Here is a 21,022-nt window from a genome sequence, read left to right as displayed (position 1 = left end):
TTCGCCATAAGCTAATTTATGAACGCAGTTATTTTTTCAAGGTATTATGAATTATTCAAACACATGATATGCTAAAGGATTATGTGACATAAATGTTTGCCACAGACCGGGATCTATCAGGTTAGGTAACCATAAATGGCATACTATGATCATGAACTGAAGGTCTTTTTGAAGAGAAGCATTCAGGGAGATATTTGCTCCTGCTTCTCTAGTGCTCCCTCATAAGCCTCTTATCTCCTACAGCTATGCCTCCCACTGCTCCCATATGTTGATGGTGCACCGTTAAAGAGATGCCCTCCTTCCCTGAAGATGCAGCTGCTTTCATGCTGTATGAAGTAACTCCAAAACTAGAGTTAAAATATATGTAATGTGCTGAATTATCTAGACAGTATGTGAAGTTATTTTGGTAGAAGGTAAAGTTATGTTTACAGAAATACCACTTAAGTTTTGGAATTTCTTTTTCTTCAGTAGAACTGCACAGAGGCACACAGTTGAAAACATAAATAATCAACAAATCTCCCCTCCCCCCACACTGTATAAAGAAAAAGATGTCCCCAAACAAAAATGTTACAAAATTTCAATAACAGGTTTACCCTTTGAGTTCATAACCATGTGCCAGAATGAATATGAAAGAACACATTGCTGGTTTTATGCAAAGACTTGAGATACATTTCAGTTGTAAATCAGAGACAGCTGAAGTATAAAAAGGTTAAAAAGAACAGCAGAAGAGCAACATGAAGATAATATATTTTCTTGTAATACTCTTTTAACACCAAGATTTTGGTCCCTATGACAACAGAAAAACTGAAATGCTCTGGTCACCATCCCAGATGTGGTTGTATTTCATTAGTGGACAAAACACATGTACAAAGTAAAAGTCAACGCTTTTAAAAGTGATTAAAGATCCTGGATGTTTTTGGTTTTTTCTGGAAGTGTAAACACACTAATGAAGGTGCATTTCAGAGAGCACTATCCCAAATTAGACTACCCAAAATTAGAGACTGAACATAGTTTAAAAAACAAATGTCACTGTTGCCTGTGACTCCTCTCAGTCTGGAGTCCTCTGCTGCAGGACAGACAAACACTGATCACATCCCATCACTCTGCTCCCAGCTGCAAAGGCCCAGATGTCATCTCTAAGGACAAGTAATATTTTTTTAAAGAATGATAGAAGCTAACAAAAAGTATGAACACACATACATGTTACATGCAGGTAGAGGACAGCGTTGTCAGATCCCAGGCTGTTTTCCACCAGCACTGTCACTCGGAATATGCCCACATTCTGGTAGATGTGCTTGATCCCATCTTCTGTTGAGCTGAGATTGGCATACGACACAGCAATGCCATCTCCAAAATCCACCTGAATGAGTGATCTCTGGAGGTCCCCCTGTGGCAATAGAAAAGAGAAAGGTTCAGAACAGCCTCTGCTTTTTTTTGAGAAAGACTGGATCAGTGAGGTGATTTAGACCACAACTGGAGGATAGTCACAAGGTCTGATGTTACCAGAGGAAAGGTGGTCACTTCATCAACTTGCTCAGTAGTCAGCAGAGAGACAGTGACCCCCTCTCGAGACTGAATCAGCTGCACCGTGGAGGAGGTGTCCTCCAAGGTGTGTGTTGTAACCCTGATCTCCTAATTGCCAGGGGAATCAAGGAGCTTCTGGAAAACACACTGGCTCCTTCTCCGGGGTTTTCTTATAGTGAAGAGCAGGGTTGTAGTGTGGAAGGGTACTCATCTCCACAAGCACTCCGGACATGGCTAAATTGAGATCGCCTCAGAAATCTTTGGAATTATCCACATTATGAGCTTCTGTATTTAAAACCATTAAAAGCAGAAAGATAAAACTGGGAAGTCCTCAGGGAAGGGTCAACTATATCAAAGTTGTAGGGTGTCAAAAGAACTGCTTCAGCCTCATATGATAATGACAACTTACAGCAGCTTATGACTTGCTCAGTGGCCTGATTTAAAATGAGAAGGATTTGTATTTATTTCAGAACATCTATCAACACTACTGACACTAAGTGGTACCCTTTGTGCCTGTCTCAGAAGGGAAGGGCTAGTGAGTTGACAGAGCTGATTAAACTCTTCTTCTCCTGCCTAGAGATAATCCCGGCAGAGTGGGTTTGTGGTATAACTCAGACTGCCACTTTGTGACATTAGTCTCCTGGGCTAATCTAGGATGTTTGAGAATTGTTACAATAAATTACAATAAATAAATAAAAATCACAGTTGGGGGGGGCGGGGGGGGAACAAACGCCACCACAAACAAGAAGCCAAGAATATCAGGGATCTGTATTCTCCATACAGGGATCTGTTAGTGTGAATCAATATTAAGATAGGTTTTAATCTTCCACTCCTGAAACTGAATTCCAGCCTGGTGCATGCAGCTCACCAAACTCAACATCAGTCACCCAGTCCTAAAAGGCTTTTAAAACCAAAAAGAGGGAAGTTTTTGAGTTTTTGTTTGCAAGCCTGTTTAAAACACAAAGAAGTGAGTCATGCTTCCATACAAAATAATTACCATGACCTATGTCTCATACACTAGAAACACCTGTAAGTTTTCCACATATCACAAGGTAGTGATGTGCCTATGGTAAGGGCAGTATCGTGCAGATGAATATTTATACAGCCTCCACTGACCTGTCTAACAACTGGGACTGCTATAGATCCTCTCCCTTTCAGGTAAGATGCCATAACTTGTCTTAGCTTTAAGCATTTTGGAAGTCCCCCTCAGTGACTCTGCATGATGTTTATGCTGGGTATGTTCATGCTCGCTGGCTGTTGCCATGGAGCAGCTCACTCCACAGCCTGGCACGATGAAGCAGCTGCCACTGTCTGGAAGAATGCCGGTAAATTAATAGCTGAGGGCAGTTCATAAAATTGGCTGAAAGGACATTTAATTCACTTTGGTTTGATTTCCTTTTCCTTTTTTTGGTGTTTGGATTTTTTAATTTCATTTTTCTCTCCCCCTGAGAGTGAAACTGTCCTCTGGATACCAAACTGGGATGAAAGGCAACCGTGTAAACGGTTACCAGCTCTGAAGGGAAATGTGTGTTTGTGTGTGAGCATGGGAGGGAATTGTAGCATAAGCTTTATATTTCTCGTGTTCTCTCAGTCTTTTTATAACTTGTTCTGAAGGCAGAAATAGTGGAGGCTTGCCTGAATGGAAGGTGGGAGGAGCAGAACTATACCTGGGGGTAGTAAAAGAGACAAATTTCCCCAAAAGCTCTCTTTTTATAGGCTGGAGTTGTAGCTGCTACACTGCCCTGGCATACTGCTGGAAGCATCATTGCTTCCAAATGGGTAAGACAAAAATAACTGTGTTTCTCTGTTCTGGAGGATCCCAGACTGAAGGTGTGGAGGGGAAAGGCATCCCTTGACAGAGGCACATGTCTGGTGATTCCTACAGATAAATATCCCCATTTTCCTCCTGGTGTCTTGAAGGTACAGACAGGAACTTCCTCTTCTTGAAAGCACCAGGAGGGGCAAAAGAACCCTGAGGTGCACATTAACTCAGCTCCAGGTTGCCCTTGGGTAGTTCTCAACAAAGTTTCTCTTTCTTATTAACTTGGTAACATCTGGAGTTTTCAATGACATACTGAAATGACCCTTTTCAAACCTGAGAAAGGTGCTTGAGCAATGCAAAGTACTAAGGCAAAGCTCTCAGTAAATTCTTCATTGGATGCTTTACAAGAAGTTTAAGCACCTACTTATGCTTTTCTTTGAGACACAAATCACTGAGGCAAGGGCTCCTACCAGTGTTACAGAGAGGATCAAACTAAGAAGACCATGCCAGCCCTCATGAAGAGCCATTAGGAACAGAGGATATGGTCTTAGGTATGGAGTTATGCCCTTCAATTAGATGAGCTATTAGGAAGATGTGCAGTTTCAAACATGATGCACGGGTCTGGACACTCCTGACCGTTTGAGCCAATGGCAGGCATCAAAGAGGATACGCTTCCTTAGACAGAGGTGAGCATTCATGAGCTCCTCAGCTCTAAACATCTTTCAGAGGGGCAGTATTTTCTCTCAAGCATAATGCTTGACTCGGACCAAAGACAGAGATCTCTGAAGTACCCTTAGATCTTCTCCCAATTCCTGTAGGGCCATCACTAAACTTTTGTCACTTTTTGTTACTAAAAAAGAGATGAATTCTTTGAACATTTCTCAGTAAAGCCATTACTGCTGGGACAAAAGGTGTTTGCATAGTTAAAACTGTACCACCCTAGTCACCCTTCTGGCTTTATCATATCTCAGTATATTTGAGGTCATACAGTTGAAGACTATTTCACGTTGAGGTATATGCATATTTGATAGGACAGAGGACAGCATTTTAGAATCAGCCTTGTTTCTGCAAGTGTCAAAATTTGTGCTCCAATGAGTTTTTCTCGTCTTAATTTTGTCTATAGCCATGAGCCCCATGGTGTCCACAGGTGCTGCCAGGGAAGGGAACCATTTCGAAGGCATGCAAGATTCAGATTTCAGTTTTTCTTCCGAATTCCCTAGAGAGAAAAGATGCTGACAGAGAAATCTGAAAATCTAATTAGAGAAGAGCTTCAGCTGCTGTTCTCCCATTTTTTTCATTTGTCTTGGCCTTTCCTGTTTTGTTTTAAAACCCTTTGAACTGGAAATACATTTTCCATTCAGTAAGATCCAGGCTATAACACTTCTCTGAAATGCCACATTTTGAAAAGCTGACATTTAAAATTCTAGCTTAGGAAGTGGAAGAAAAAAATCAGGAAAACAGAGAGACTGTGTTTTGACTTGTTCTAATGTTTTCTCTGTGCCAGGTAAGAGCACGGGCAGAAGACGACAGGAAGAGAAAGCAGGTGAGCCAAAATCAAAACATTTCCCTGTCTCAGGCAGCTCTCCAGGGCCATTTGCAAGTAGCTGTTTTAACAAGAGAAGTTTTGTTTTGCAACAATTTGATGCACGTACATGCATCTTGCAAAAACTTCTCCTGTTGCTTTTTCCAGCTTGTCCTTGTCATTTTGACAAGCCCAATACTACATGATAAGGTTTTTTCTGAAGCTTTTAGCTCGATTAAGGCAGACACAAAACTCCCTGTGTCACTTCTGCAGTCACAGCAAAGCACTTGGATGCAATCAGCACCAAGATATCTTTGGGCAGCCTCACTGGCCTTCATTATAAGAGGTTTTTAATGCCAGTGCTCTTAGGCATTGAGGGAGAAATTTGCCAAGTTGGCTGCTTGTGGTGATATCTCTGCATTTAGCTCCTGTATTTAATCACACTAAGCTAGTCTTTTACCTATACAACTTTTGATACTAAAATGTAAATCAGAAATTTACTGTTTTCTAAGGTATTTTCTCATTAAATGTCCAAGGGGTTTCCAAGCATAAAGAAAAGATTCCTTCTCTTGTCCGCCCCCCAAACCAAATGCACTTTTTTCTCCTGTATCTTGCCAAAAGAATGAAAGTCTAGAGCGTATACAAGATCTGGATGCTTCAAAAAACTCTGTGAACCTTCCAGCCTCAGAGTGTATCATGAAACAGTCTACACAGTTTGGAACAATATTTTTCCATTTTGATTACTTGTATGCAACTCCGAGTATTTTGGTGTGTGTAAGATGTGAGACTCACCTAGCAGAATATTCTCTCAAACACTCCATCTGAATCTTGCCCAGAAAGTTGTAGTAATGAATTTTCCCTACTGAAATCCAGTATTTATATCTAAATGGAAGTATTAAAGCAATGAAACACAGTTCAAGGTTTTTAATTTTGGTTCACAAGTTTCAGATTTAATTTTTACGTCTTCAGTTATGTATCAACTTGTACATGTTCCTTACAGATGCTGATAATGTATTTAATTATCTTTTCCAGAGACAGACACTGTTCTTGTTGTATTGCCTGCATGGATTAATGTTTTGTGCTTTCTTTAGATTAATCCTTTTCCCTCTTTGGCATTTTTCTGTCATCATAACATCTATCAAAGATATTTCAGTTGCAACTGAATATCTACTCATGGGATACCTTTAGCCTAGATTTGTTCAAAGCATATGCCTAATTTTAAACAGATACTCAAGTCTAACTTTCTCCCAACCAGTTTGTCATCATCACTAACACAGAAAATGCAATTATAATTCAGATGACAGTGGTATGGGGGAGGGATGTATCGTCTGTGTGTCATTAACAGTAATGTGGTGGTGTTAGTAAGATAGAGCCACAATTCAGCATGTGCACTGAAAGTTAGGATGAAGGTTTCATATTTCTGCAATCATTACTAACTTGTGATATCAAAAGAGGGAATACAGTAGGATACCACAAAAAATACAGACTATGCTTTTAAGTACTACTAGCTTTGCATGTTTAATTTGAGTACATCAACAATCAAAACAATCCTAATGCTAAGCTCATCTCTAGAAAATTCAGCCGAGTTGAATTCTGAATTGCACTGAAAGACAGTGCTGTGGTGGGAAATGTTAATGGTATTGTCCCCCCAGCAGGGTCCCCAAGCTCATTAAATGTATCTGAGACACAACGTACCTTGTACAGCCATTTATTAACATTGTCACTGTAGAAAATCATAGTGGTCTTCAGGAAATTCAAGACTCCATTTGTATATTTATATGGCAAGAGAGAGTTCTGTGGCCTTGTGAGCATTCAGCATATAAATGAAAGGCATAGAGGGCGTGAGGGAGAAAGCAAAGCTCTATTTTCAAATGAGGGAATAAAAATGCAGAAAGGTTAAATTTCTTGCTCAAGGTCATGCAGAAAGAGCTCAGAGTGCGGTACAGGAATGGGTTCAGATTGCCTGAATTCTAGCTCATGGCCTAAACTATAGGAACAAATGAGCTTTCCCTAGACATCAGTCTAATCCAAACATCACATAGCAGCAGCAAGTAGTTAAAAGCAAGCCAAAATCTACTCTCAGTGGAGTGACTTTGTCAAGTGAGAACTGAGGCAGACCTGGAATGTCAAAGACTTTTCGCTGTCATTTTATCAAGATAAAAAATAAATTAGAGGCAGCAGTTTCTCTGTGAATTATCTGTAATGAAACAGCCAAAGCCCTGAACCTTTCTGCCCTGAATGTCTTTACCATCCATTTCCTTGGCAAAGATGTATGAGCAATCAGATGAAACAAGTTTGAAAGCCATTGTGTTGAATAGCGTTATTCTGGAGGCTGCAGCTTTTGGTGTCTCTGCTGAAGCAGCACAGCAAGCACAAGTGTCTGATGTCCATACAAATAACTCAAACACACAAATAACAATTTGGTTTGTGACAGGCAAGAGACCTACACAACCATTTGATGAGGAAGGCATGCAGAAACAACACACACTTAATAGAATTCTTCTATTTTCTACAACAGAGAAGCAAAATATGTCAAGGACATTGGGTTGAAGAACTTCAGTAGGAAGAAGGGCTTTGTAATTTTTGTTTCTGGGTTTCTTTTATTGCTGTGCAAAAATAAAGTGACAATTCAGGTTGATTAGGTTGAGAAACAACTCTGTTGTTGAATGCTGCAGTGTGAGAGGTACCAGCCATGGGTGTGTGCATGCAGCCCAAGACACGACAAAAAATTAACTTTCAAACTGGCAGCACTCTGAGGCAATGGGAAAATTTGCTTTTAAGCATAACTAGCTTTCTCCCACACTGCCATTTAGTTACAAAGATGCTATAACTATTCTGCTTAGCTCAATGGAAATTTAAAAAAAAACTTACCAGCTTAAGTATGGTGCTCTGCTTATTAAACACTTCCATAATGCTTCATACAATGGGACATATGCTAATCACGTAAAAGGAAATACTGGTGCTTTCTCACTGTTGCTACCCAGTAAGAATATCATGATGGTCATATACAGATTAATAGGAGAACTAACCTGAAAAAAACTTTGCAATAACAGGACCAAAGATATTAAGTGCAAGGTGACTTTGCAAACAGTTTTTAGAAGTCATACAGAAATCCTAAAAGGTGACAGGAAAGTCAGACCACTTTGGAAAGCATTCTTACATTCAGATCATTTAAATACAAGCTGCTGGTTGTTTTTGCATTTAATGATATTTATATGCTGCCAGATATAAATGTTTTACAGGAAAATTTCATGTGAGTCAGGGTTCGAGAAACTGGGCCAGAATCCCAGCTCTCAGAAATCAGCAATGCTGTATGCAATGCTGGTTTTGGTGTCTGCCCCAAATCCACTTGCACAGGCTCCAGTGACTATTTTTCTTTTTTGTCGTCTTCAATAGCAGAACACTTCTGAATGCCTTGTCCTTGTTTCTCCTCAGACGTCTTTTACTGACACTGTGTTATTGTCAGAATGACACAGTGCTGGCCCTCAGGATCACCACAGGAACAAGCAGGCTCTACAAGAAACCCCTGTGTTGTGGTTCCTGCTTTTGACTCCACATCTGAGTGAAAACATCAGTTTTTTACTAATGTAATTTGCCTCTCCCTTCCCTGTTAGTAATCCCCTCCACTACAGAGATGCAGTAACTTTTCAGGGCTTCCAGTGAGCCAGCCTCTGCAGTTTGTTCTTTACAGACCCAGGTGGGTCCTTAGATTGGAGCAGAAAGCCCTAGAAAGTTAATGGGAGTACAAATCTCAAATGAACTTTTGTGCCTTGGCTCACCAGCTTCTTATATTTTTTTTCCCCTGCAGGTCAAGTGGAATATAGGCAAGAAAAAAGAGAGTTGGGAGGTTGCGGCGTATGGAACAGGTCTGCAGATCTGAAGGCTTCAAACGAACTGTCTCAGAAGGATACAGGAGATGTTAAGATGCAAAGGGACTACAACAGAAGCAAAGCACTGTTTTTTTACATCCTAAAAGATACTGAGACACAAGCTAAAGGAAGAGTGCTCCCCAGGGTGAAGCACTTAAAAATACTGACCACTCCTCCAGGAGGCAAGGGTTGAATAGGGCACAATTTCTTCATACTGCATTGGGAAAAACCGCACATGCATACAGACATATCCAAGCCATTTTTAACTTGCCTGATGTCTTTTCTTCAGGAAAAAAATGGGTAGCACAGATTTTGTGGATGCTGAGCATCCTGGATTGTACTATGCTGTATACCTTTGCAGGGCAGAACTAAACAGAAAAAGGCAAATTCTTGTTTTGTGATACCTCTTCCTTGTTTCCCACAGGGAATAAATTTCCATTTGAGAAGTGAGGTTGGACTAAATGAACTCCAGAGATCCCTTCAACCACAGCTATTCTGTGATCCTGTGAAACCAATATCTAGTCTATAAAAGGGTGGTTGTTCTTTTGCTGGGTTGTTTAACTTTTCTAGCAAGTGGTGTGATTTTGCAACTGAAACAGTTAATTCTGTAAATGCTTTAGTGTATATACAGTTATGCAGCCATAACCAAAGTTTATTCTCCTATAGCTTGCATATAGCAGGGACATTTTTTTATTTGTTTAATATTTCTTTTGCTGCAATGTCAGCCCAAAGTCATTGTCAGATTGGGTCAAATTCACACACAAGTTTTGTTGGTTGCTCTGTAAACTCTTTATATTCACAAATCTAGGAGGAGGTTGAGATTCATCTAGCAGGCAGAGTAATCAGAAAGGCTGGAAGTTGATCAATACTATTTCAGGTCTCAGAGCAATTCCTAACCTCTTTCTTAACAGATATACTGAAAGAAGGGCCCCATTTAGACATCCTCAGAAGCTGACTCACTCATCAAAACATACTCTACGTAATCCCTGATACACAGCATGAGAAAGACTCCATCTCCTAATGGAGAAGGTGCTGCTCCCAGACTCTGGTGAAAACTGAAGCAGGGTTATTAAAAAAGATCACAATCAATATAAAAGGCAGAGCAATAAAGGGCAGACCCCTGTATGACAGAGTGGTCAGGGCACTCTTACAGGATGTGTGAGCTGAAACACCCACAGAAGGATAGCAGGACATTTGTCCCAAGTTTCCCACACTGTGGGTGATTGTATCTCCCTCTGACTATTGGCATAATTGTTTGATAGCTCTGTGATTGACTTCCCCAACAACCCATCTCCTCCTCTCAATTTGTTTTAAAACTGCTAAGAGTAGAAAGGCAATGCAATGAACACTTTTTTGGAGGTATATAACACCTTTCTTGATTTTTTAATAATTATTTTTTTTAAAGCCTGAAGATATTGAATCTCATTTTGAACATTTTATTCTTCATCTTTAAACACAGAAATCAATAATTTATCCAGACAAAATTTTATGTTTAAATTGTTACGACAGCATCTACAGTAGCAACATTGTATGACTGTCACTACTGAAATAAAGTGACCGCATTTTGGAGAAAATAGACATTCAGGTCAAGCAACTGCTTCAAGTTAGATATGATTTATTATGTTATTGCCTTTACAAATCAGGACACCTGTTTGCTAGGGAAAGCATCAATAATAGAGATGTAAAAACCCCAACACACCCCCTCCAAAACTCAGCTCCAGAGGTCATCCTCATTTCTCTTTCCTCACTATAGATGACATTTATTATGAAGAGAGTCAGAAGCAATTTCCATGAATACTCTAAGCTGTAAAGGGATGTACATTGGACCTTAGTGTAAAAGCATAGCTGTTTTAGGATTTATTGGCCAGCTTCACAGGAAAAAGGTAGAAGTTTAAAGAAATCAAACTGGATCAGGGAAAGGAGAGACAACAGTTACTTTGTGAATGTTATTATTTCAGAGCTTACAATTAAACTTAGATAAAGAAGTGCTAAGAAGAAAAAACAGGCCAAGAGGTTTTAAAAACTTTTTTTCCTAAGGATTCAGAAATGGAGGGAGCAAACAATGAAATACCAAGTTACAGATGTAACAAAAACACAGGCTCTGATCAGTCTGTATCAGCTTCACATTTACAATCGATTTCAGATTGAATCCTGCTGATAACATCTTGAGATTCTATCCAGAAACACCTAAACAACATGTACCAACTTGTGTGATGGGGACAGATCTGCACATGTACTTTTAGCCACGTTTGGTTGAAAGTCAGTGTCAAGTAAAACTGGAAATTTGGTTTCAAATACAGCAAGACATCAAAAGCTCAAGTAATGCTGACGATTCAGATTCAAACCTGCACTCTCCAGTTCTACTGTAAAATTCCCAAACCAAACCAGTTCCCAGTTTTTATCAACTTCTCCCAGCCATTACCCTATGCAACACAACACATTTTCAGTCTCATCACCTCCATACATCATCCATCACCTTTTCATGCATACTCCACCCCAGCTTCATTGTGAGTCTTCATCCCACACTCTCTCGGTTCACCTCTTCATCACTTCACAAACTTTTGTCTGGCATGGATCAGACTCAAATACACCCATAGGGCCTGGGATGCAACATCAAAATGCCACCTACCTCCTCCAGCTGCACCAGGAAAGTGACATTGTGTCCTTGCTCGGCTGTCAGTTTGCCATCAGATGTGACTATGCGAAGGCCCTGGGGGGCTTTGCCAGGACATTGCTGTGGTTTTGCTGTGTACCTTTCTCTCACACCATCCGTGCAGTTATTAGAAACGACTTTCCGGTATCTGCAAATGAAAAGAGAAATCTGTGCAAGATGCTGACAGGGAGCTGCATAACAAGGCTAACTGGAAACAGAAGGCATTTTTGAGGTTTCTTTAGACTAAGGAGATTGGAAGAAATCAGATTCCCAAATATATTTTCGCATTTGTTTTAGCTAAGCGTTCCTCATGCGCCTAACATACAAGTAGTTAATACTGCTTGTTAATAGCATATAATATTTTCCTGCATAGCACACCTATAGACCACATATTAATAATTTGCCTAAAACATAAAATTATATGCTGACCTATGTTACATGGTAAATAACTATAAGGTTATAAATAAATGATATATACATGGAATTGTATTCGATTATTATACTGTTAGACATATTTTAACAGATTTTATCACATGCATTCCACTTCTCATCAGCTGTGAGACAACTCTCTCTAAAGGTGCAGCCCTTGAAAGCTACAGAAACATGAGAGTTAAAGAAAAAAAGCAAACTGTTATGGTTTAAAGGTTACCAGCCTGAAAAGGAAGGACAGGTGGTGTCTGTAGGACCCTGGAGGGTCAGAGATCAGTACTGTTCTCTCCCCTTTCCGGCCACAGTCTATAAAAAACTGAGGTTTTCGCGGGCTTTTCCTGGTTTCCTGGGCTGCTTCCTGTCGCAGCTCAGGACGGCTGGGCCTAGCTCCACGTGCTCGGCAGCATCCACCACCACCTGCTCCCGGCACCACTACGGTCCCTGGTGACGAGTCACAGCAGTCACAGCGGCCACGAGGCACTGCTTGGACACTTCCACTCGGGACTACTGGGATCGGGTTTTGTATATAGTTAAATATCTTTTATCCCTTATTAATTCCCTTTTCCTTTCCCCTGTTGTTTTCATTAAACTTGTTACAGTTTTAACTTCCAACCTTGTGCGGAGCAATTATTTTTTATTATTATTATTATTATTCTCTCTCTATTCCCTTCTCTTAATCCTCCCCCTGGGAGGGGTTGGAGCAATAGAGAGAAAATCCTGCTCTCTCTCAATGACCCTTAAACGGAGACACAAACTCTGCCAAAACACTGCTTGGGTTCCTTTGTTTGCTTTAATCACTTGCATCAGAAATGAAGTTTGAGGTCAGTATCTTAATGGATACTACATCTTCCACTTCCAAGAGGGTCAAAGAATGATCAGCATTCAGGCTAGCTGCCCTTCTATTACTTCAGCTCATATTTATCAGTTTCATCTCTTTCCTCTAATTTGTTTTCCCTCGTTTCTGCCTCACCTGATCCCACATGATTTTAAAAAGAGTCTTTTCAGATAATTCAATCCTTTGGCCTTTGCCTTACAGTCTCCCCCACCAAGTTTCTTTAAGACATCAGTTTTCAGGGAAGGGTCTGGATTACACGTGATGGAGATCTGGGGTGCCAGGCTGTGCACCCTAACAAACTCAGTGAAAAAGATATTCCAAGGGCTTCAGCCAGCTTTGATAAACCTATAGTAAATGCAACTTGTAGTTGTCATTTGGTTAAAGCCCATATGGGTGCTCCAGCTAAATAAAGTCTGGTATGCTACTTACCCAGTGCTGTTGAGATAACTCTGTCCAAGACTACAGTCTTTCGCCAAAGAAGATGGGTTATACCAAAATGCTGGTAAACATTGCCCATTGCTGTGACGTTCATATCCATAATCACTGTTTTAGCATTAAAAGAAAGAGTCACATAATAAAACAAAAGAATAAACACAGGTATTAGGTCATGCTCTCTACTATTGATACAAGTTTTGATTTTCTCAATCTGTTTACTAGGATTTCTGATTTTTTTAATGATACAACAACAGATTCTTTGTCCCACTTTAGCTTTTTTTTGGGGGGAGTAGTGTTACCTTACATAATGTCTCAGTATAAATAAGCAGAACCTGACCAGGTAGTTCATGAACTATTGCATTATCTTTTCTCCCTCCACCATCTAACAGTGCTTCTCTGGTTCAGCTTTAGACTCAAACAAAATAAAAGCCAGAGATTTAAGTTAAGTTCAGTCACTGCTGTCTCATTCATATCTTAGAAAAATGAAGTGATAAATAGTTAATTATATTTGGAAACAATAGTACATGAGCAATAAATTTACAGCCCTGAGAGAGCTCTTGACCGAAGACATCAACGGCATGTCTGGTAATGGAAAAGGTGGCTGCAATCTTCAATTCTAATTTTGTTTGGAAGAAGAAATGCTACCAAAATTTGTGTGCTAGAAACAATGAATCAGACTGTAATCTTTTGTTCCAATTTGGGTTTACCTATGACTAAATTAGGTTTGGTTCCACTAAAAATAAACAACAGCTCAAATTGGTTTTGATTCCAGGTAAACAAAGACTCCATAAAAATTGTTATTGTGGAACAAATAAACAAACAAGAAACCTCTTTAATCAGTATTCCATTCACATGTGGTTTTACTCTCCATCCATTGAGTAATGGGACTGTTTTCTTGGAAAATCATTCTTATTGCTTTTACTAAGCTTTCTTCGTATCTTGTAAGAGAGAAGTTAATGGGTTGCCATTTCTAAGAACTTCTATACAGAGTCCACCAACTCCATTCCAAAATTCCAGTTGCAAAATGACCCTTGATCTTAAAATTGCACTTCTTTGAAAAGCACTTTTTTTGCTTATTATCTTTACTATCTTGGTTTCAAGTAGCTTGATATTCTAGAAAAGAGGATTAGGGCAGCATTAGGTTATGATTAAAGGCTCATCTCTGTATATGTAAAGAAGCACAGAAGAAAAACAGGAGGCAGAGGATACTGGACAGATGTGGGAGTCTAAGACTAGGTACTGGTAGGATCAATATTGTATGTATGTTTACAGTGCACCTATTTTCAGCAAATGAGATTTCATGTTCATCAACTGGAGAAGGGAACAGGATGAGGCAACTGGTGTCTGTGTGAGTGCTGTGCTTTCTGTTTGTGTTGATTTGTACCACCACCCACGCACATACACATCTGTACATGCAGATGGGTGCCTATCAGGAACAAATGCTCAACCTTGCTATGGCCTGGGTCAAGGGACACAGAGCTGCAGCAGCCTCCCCTCTATCAGGCTACTGGATTCAGCATCTCCTAATAGACAGCAGTGTGATCAATGATATTTGTAGAATAATATTAACAACATGAATGTTTAATATTATGAAGACTTTTTTCAAATGTCTTTTTCTCTCTAGACCAAAACATGATGTCTTAAAATAAAAAATTAATGAATCACTATTTAACAATTTTAAGAAGTCCTGTAGTGATCTAAGATATGAGAAAGAAAATTAAAAGGAGAGAATATTCTGCACTTTATTTTTGTTACATTTCTTAATACTTATTATCAACAGCAGTGCATTGTGAAGAATTTTGTCACTACTTTTTACTTCTGCCTGCGATTTTTTTTTCTGAATTGAGAAAAGAATTTTTTAACATAATCTAAATAAGGAGAAATTAAAAAGACTGCATTAAACAAACGAAAATAAAAGCTGTATATCACTTGGGAAAACTCCTAACTATCCATTAGACTGCATGACTGTCCCAAAGGAACATGTTGGCAGCTGTGGTGCTGGGATATCTACAAGTAATTAAGAACATAGTCTAGGAAACAGCAATGAAGTAGATGGACTAAATGGTCTTTTCTTCATTTTTTTGACTGAATTTTCATCAATCTATTTGCTTAGATGCTAGTGACTGAGCATTGCTTAATTGCTTTGGAAACATCAGCCAGCCCATTCTCCCACTGCCATGTGCTTCTCTAATCATCCTTGTTGGAATAAGAACACTATAGCTGCAGAATACACTTTATAATGAAGAATAACAACATTCTGATTTGCTTAGAGAAAACAAATATTTACATACAAGTGGGACTCCTTTATTTTGGTAATTCATTTGTCAACACTCTGCAGCACTGTATTCCTGAGTTATCATGTGGCACCCTAATTAAAAAGCTGTAACACTCTACACACACAATATTCTGTAATCAGTTAGGTGAAAACAAAACAAAACAAAATAATACAGTGAAATCTGCCTCAGAGAGGATCAGTACCATCGTCCAATTTGATGCAGCAGTATCGGTCTGGTATTTTTTACTATATACACGCATACAGACTCAAGCCATAATTTTGGTTCCTGTTAGTATCTGCACATCTGGACAGGCCAAGCTTGACTTAACTAGTTTTGACTATACTTGGATCATATTTCTCAAAGTTAAGAGAATGAAATCACAGGATTTTCCACGGCAGAAATAGTTCTAAGCACAGAAGTTTCACGGAGTCGTTTTCATGCTTGCAAATCGCCTGACTCATTAAGGCCCTACAGAAATATCATCCCAGTAAATGACACGAATTGCTGTTCCATATCTCTCTACAGTGCACCAGCCGCCCATTCACCTCCGCAGTCTTAGAATCTAATGAATTCCTTGGCTACAGGCTGGTGTGCGCAGAACACTGATGCTGACAACAAATTGCTGCCTGCAATTTGGCACAACAGGCTTTGTAGCAATCAACAAGCATTAGCATCAACTGGATTGCCATAGCATGAGCCAGTATAGCAAAATCTGGAGACAGGGAAGGCATCAGCTTTAGACTGCAATCAGCTAGCCGAGTCATTGCCTGGTAACTGGGAAATGGAATTTGCATATATTGATGGTATTTTGTGCCTGCCTGAGAAGAACTCAGGTGAAATAGATAATATACCTACCAAAAAAAGAGTGGAGCATTTACCAGCAAAATAGAATATTTCAGTAGGAAGTGACCTACAATGATCACGTAGTCCAACTGCCTGACTGATCCAGGGCTGACCAACACTGACAGGCTTGGGGCACCACCCCTCTAGGAAGCCTGTTCCAGTGTTTGACCACCCTCTCACTAAAGAAGTGCTTTCTGATGTCTGGTCTAATCTTCCGCTGGTGCAGCTCTGAACCATTCCCACATGTCCTGTCACTGGACACCAAGGAGAAGAGATCAGCCCCTTCCCCTCAGGAAGCTGTAGAGAGCAATGAGGTCACCCCTCAGCCTCCTTTTCTACAAACTAGACAAACTCAAGGTCCTTAGCTGCTCCTCACAGGAGCATTACTCCATCCTAGGTGCAGAATCTGGCATTTGGACTTGTTGAATTTCATCCTATTAATCACAGTCCAATGCTCCAATGTATCTAGATCTCTCTGCACGGGCTTGTTTTATCAGTATGAAGCAGCCTATCATCTGGCTCCCACTGACAGTGGTTTTACCCTAGCCACCTTTACTGGTTTAAACTGGAATCCTATTCATCATAGTCAAGTAGGATTGCAAGTCCTTCTCTGCAATGAGAGACAGATACAAATTCATTCCAGAATTTCTGAATCCTTGCTCAAACCTCATGGTAAATTCCCCTGTCTAAGATTATTTGCAGCACAGGTAATAATCAAAGGAAAAGAAATTTCTTAAGGAAGATTATAGTTTGAATACAGACCTGACAAAGATACTGTCATGGAAGAATTATAAATCCATGTGAAATTATTAGAAGTCCACTGTTTTAAAATATAGAAATAACCAGTTAAGACACACGAGCGATTGCCCTGTTCATACCTTCTAAAAATCAAGACATGACTTAACATGTAACCACAGGACTTCCTTAACACTAAAAGCTTCACCTTAAGGTCAGCCATGCCAAAAACTGAAAATGCTGCTTTAAGGTTTTGAATCCAATGCTTTGCAAACTTCTCAGACATTCAATGGGGTGAAATTGAGGTATCTTTGATTATAGTCATCTTTGTTCCACTGTTTTTAAAAGCCCTTGTAGAAAAAAATAACTGTGGCTACAGTTATGGTAAAGTCTTACCACATTTTTTTTTCCACTTAACTGTCTAATAACGAAGTATGGTACAAGAGCAGATTTCTGTTAAAGGGAAGCTATGCTTTCTTCCCAGTGCTACAGGATCTGACATGGGAATTATCTCAGAGAAGGACTGATTCAGCTGCAGTTTGAATTATGGATCTACAAAGGCACATGATTATAACTGCATCTCAGTATTTGGAGTACAAGCCATACAAGCTTATGTTAATAGGTAACCTAAAATCCCCAGAATCTTTCCAGTAGACCCACATCTGGTAGATATCTAGGCCCCTAAAGATGCAGAGATGCACTGTGGACTTTGCATATGAATCTGCATTTTCTGCAAACATTCAAAATGAACAAAAAATTCATTCAAAATCATTCATTAGCTAAATAAACCTACCTCAATGACAAAGCAAAGTTAGCTAACCTGAGAGTGCAGATGTACATGTATTTAAGAACTGGCACCTGCATGACCATCCAAAATGATGAGTGGTGACACAAGAAGACAACAGCACCTAATCACATTCAGCGTCTGCCTTCTGCCTCCCCGCGGTTTGTCAGGACAGTTTCTCATGATGCAGAACTATGATGTTTTAGCACAAGAACTAAACCTAGCAGGCAGGTCTGAATTTAAGTGCCAGACAATAAAAAAGAGTCAGCCAGATCCTTGCTGTTATCATCAGTGAAATAAATACGCCTGATTCTCAATTGCAGCAGGGCTCCTTTGCACCTCTCTGCCTATCCAGAGTCACTAGCACCAGTGTCAACAGGCTCATACGTTCCACAAAAGTGTGAGATACAGGAATACTGATAGGAGAATCCCTCAGTATTAATGAAAATGGGTTCATGGGGAGAACTGACAGAGCGACACTTAACTCAAAAATTTCTATTACAGGACCTGGGAGACAGGTAGCTGAAGGATGAACACCACCAAAGATTTCCATCTGTGTCTAGGAGGTGCTTTTGCTGAAGAGATATTGCTGTAATAATGCTCAAACGGCAGGAAGGAACACAATGTAAGGAAACCAGTTAAATTAATGCTTTAATAACACACAAGTAACGGTGTCATCCATTTACCCAAATCAATTAAATGAAGAAGGACAATCTCGTTTCTAGGCCGTTGCTAGGACAGATTTGCCGAGGGCTTCTTTCCAGTCCCGACTATTCCTGAAGCACTATTGCCCTCTGGCTGTGAGCTTCAGCCCCTGCAGAAACACCTGAAGCTCCAGCCCCGTCCCAGCTAGTTTGGGTTTTAGCCTACGATAAGAGATGTCTACTGTCAGAAAAGTTCAGGTTCCCAAGGCTAGAGAAACTACAGTCCTTTCTAATGTCACTCAGTTTTGTTGCTGTGTAAAACAATAAACAAATGCGCCCTTTTCTCTGAGAAAGAACTACCATGGGCTGAATACAGATTTGAAATAAACCTAGAGTTCTATAATATTACCAGGAGACAAAAAAACCCCACATTATAAAATCTTTATGTCTTTCATAACTGGCATTTTTCCACCTGAACTGATAAAAATGCACTCACAGGATTAAAAGCAATAACATTTTTTTTTTCACTTTACCTGACCACACAGATATATTTTTTCGCTCCAAGCTCTGACAAGCTTAGATAATAAAATTTTCTTCATAGAAATTCAGAGTTTAAACAGCAAAGAAAATCCTACTTTGACTGGGGCAAAGATTGCTGCCTTCTTTAATTCTGTATGTAAGTGTGGGGCCTGTAACCATTGATGCTAATATAAAAAGCCACCCAGTTTATTTCAAGATTGCAAAATCAAGTGCAATCAGCTAAGGGGCTTCTCTCTGCCTGGAGGATACACGTCCCCTTCAATCTCTTTCAGTTAAGAGCCCTGCCCAGGAAAAAAAGAAATAGAGAATTTAAAAGCACTGCTAAAATGTCACAAATAAGGATGATAAAACTGCTGCTTCTTTCTGCAGGAAGGACCTCACAGAGGACATCTTTCCACAACAAGAATTCATTTACTGGTTTTCCTCCAAATGCCTCCTTAGACCAACTTCTGTAGGGTGCTCTGGCAGCGAAGCCTAGTGCAGAGTTGAACAAGGTAGGCATTGAGTGCCGCAGCACAGCAGCAGCAGCTTTGCCTTCTTAGCACAATAAAACCGGGCTGAGAAATTCAGTAGAGACAGCAGAATTGCTTTTTTTCTTGCCATTACATTTCTCCTTCCTTGATAAACCTCAGACTCCTGTTCCTTGTGGCTTTTCTGTCCTCTGGAAAATCTGTGTAAAACTATGCTCCTGACTGCATTAAGTAGATAAATAAGTGATGAATATTGCTGGTAAGTATTTCTGAACTGGATGCTTAAAGCAACGTTTCAGTCTTTTTTCCTCAGAGGTGGAGGGGAAGGAAGCTGAAATGGATAGAGTAAAAATCCAGATCTGAGGACTGTAAGAGCTCAGAGAGAACTGGAGGGAATCACAAGAGTCTGCTTTAAACCACAGCTGGTTCCATCAGAAGGAAGAAGGCCCTCCTAGGTCAGGAAGGCTTTTTAGCCGTCAGGTCAACACAGGGACCTGCAGTATTTTTAAGGGTATTTCTCTCTGGCTACTTTTAACAAGATGACTTTTAGCAAGTCCTAATTCTGACTCTTCCAACACATTTAAGGGGTCATCTTGGTGTGTGTGAACTGTGAACTTCTGTCATACAGTCCCAACCATCCAAGCTTTCTCTTAGAGATTCCCTCATAACCCAGCAGACCTTTCGGAGAAAGTTTACTCAAAGTGAACGTCAAAGAAATAAAAGCATGTTTCCCCCAGCAAATGTCACCATGGTACTTTTGTTCTGTACCCAGCAATAAAGCTTTGTAGTAGGAAATCACACAATAAATTTTAGTGAGATAAAAGAATACATTCCCAGAGAGAGAGAAATTCTGGAAGGAAAACATATTTTCATAAGTAAAGTTTCATGTATGTGTGCTCTTTGCAGGTGCAAGGCATTTAACCATTAATGAATTGACTGTGAGTCAATTCCATCAGTCATTTTCTTGAGCCTGAGCTTGGCACAGCTTAGTACTGTATGCTCTACAACACAAGAAAAGTCTGTAGGGAATTGCCTTCCTATTCATGTTTTGGGTTGGTTTGTTTGGGTTTTCTGCTTTTGTTTAATTTTCGCTTGATTGTTTGGTGGTTTTGTTTTGGTTTTTTTTTGGGTTGGCTGCTATCTCTCTTACATTACTAGAGAGAAGTTAAATGGTTGAAAACCAGGAGCTTTGAGCACCTAAAGGATGAATTACACACAGAACTGAGGTATCTTGTCCCTAACAAAGAACTCGCTGAAAATCATCAGGAAACCAAGTTCAGCGAATCAGTGTCAAAGTATGCTTATAATTTTTATTATTTGGTGCAAGCAGATTTGTGTTTTTTTGACACATGGAAAAGACTTCTGTGATCCTGTGATTTTTATATAGAAAAATCAATATAACTAGTAATGGGAGAGTGAGAAGGGAAATGTTGTAAATTTCCACGGTCCTGGAGTGAACTCATATAGCAGGAAACAAAATATTTATGAGATGAACCTCTTCAGGGTGCATGTTACAGATTCTGGGTTTAATTAATAACATGGCACAGATCTAGCTGGGTGAGCCACAAAGGGGGTTTATCAGCACTGCCGAAGAACCACCATTTCTCTATTCTGAAATATGCAAGACTGTGTCATGTCAGACTGGGAGAAAACAGGTGATAGAGAGATTTCAATAATGTGCCTCCCTGCCTTTTTGTGCAA

The 21,022-nt window shown here is 39.8% G+C and overlaps 1 protein-coding gene across 1 annotated transcript in view; it reads right to left on the bottom strand.

The window, feature by feature from the left end:
- SORCS1 (sortilin-related VPS10 domain containing receptor 1) overlaps positions 1 to 21,022 on the bottom strand; it is a gene marked incomplete at its 5' end in the record, with an annotated part of 76,284 nt that overhangs the window by 29,204 nt on the left and 26,058 nt on the right. The window contains 3 exons of the mRNA XM_010184519.1: positions 1,201 to 1,387; positions 11,307 to 11,478; positions 13,024 to 13,137. Coding sequence (XP_010182821.1) covers positions 1,201 to 1,387; positions 11,307 to 11,478; positions 13,024 to 13,137 — 473 coding nt within the window. The remainder of the gene's footprint in view (positions 1 to 1,200; positions 1,388 to 11,306; positions 11,479 to 13,023; positions 13,138 to 21,022) is intronic.

Source organism: Mesitornis unicolor, unplaced genomic scaffold, assembly GCF_000695765.1.
Source record: "Mesitornis unicolor isolate BGI_N332 unplaced genomic scaffold, ASM69576v1 scaffold3465, whole genome shotgun sequence".
NCBI classification, from domain to species: domain Eukaryota; kingdom Metazoa; phylum Chordata; class Aves; order Mesitornithiformes; family Mesitornithidae; genus Mesitornis; species Mesitornis unicolor.
This window is presented reverse-complemented; position numbering and strand designations above follow the sequence as displayed.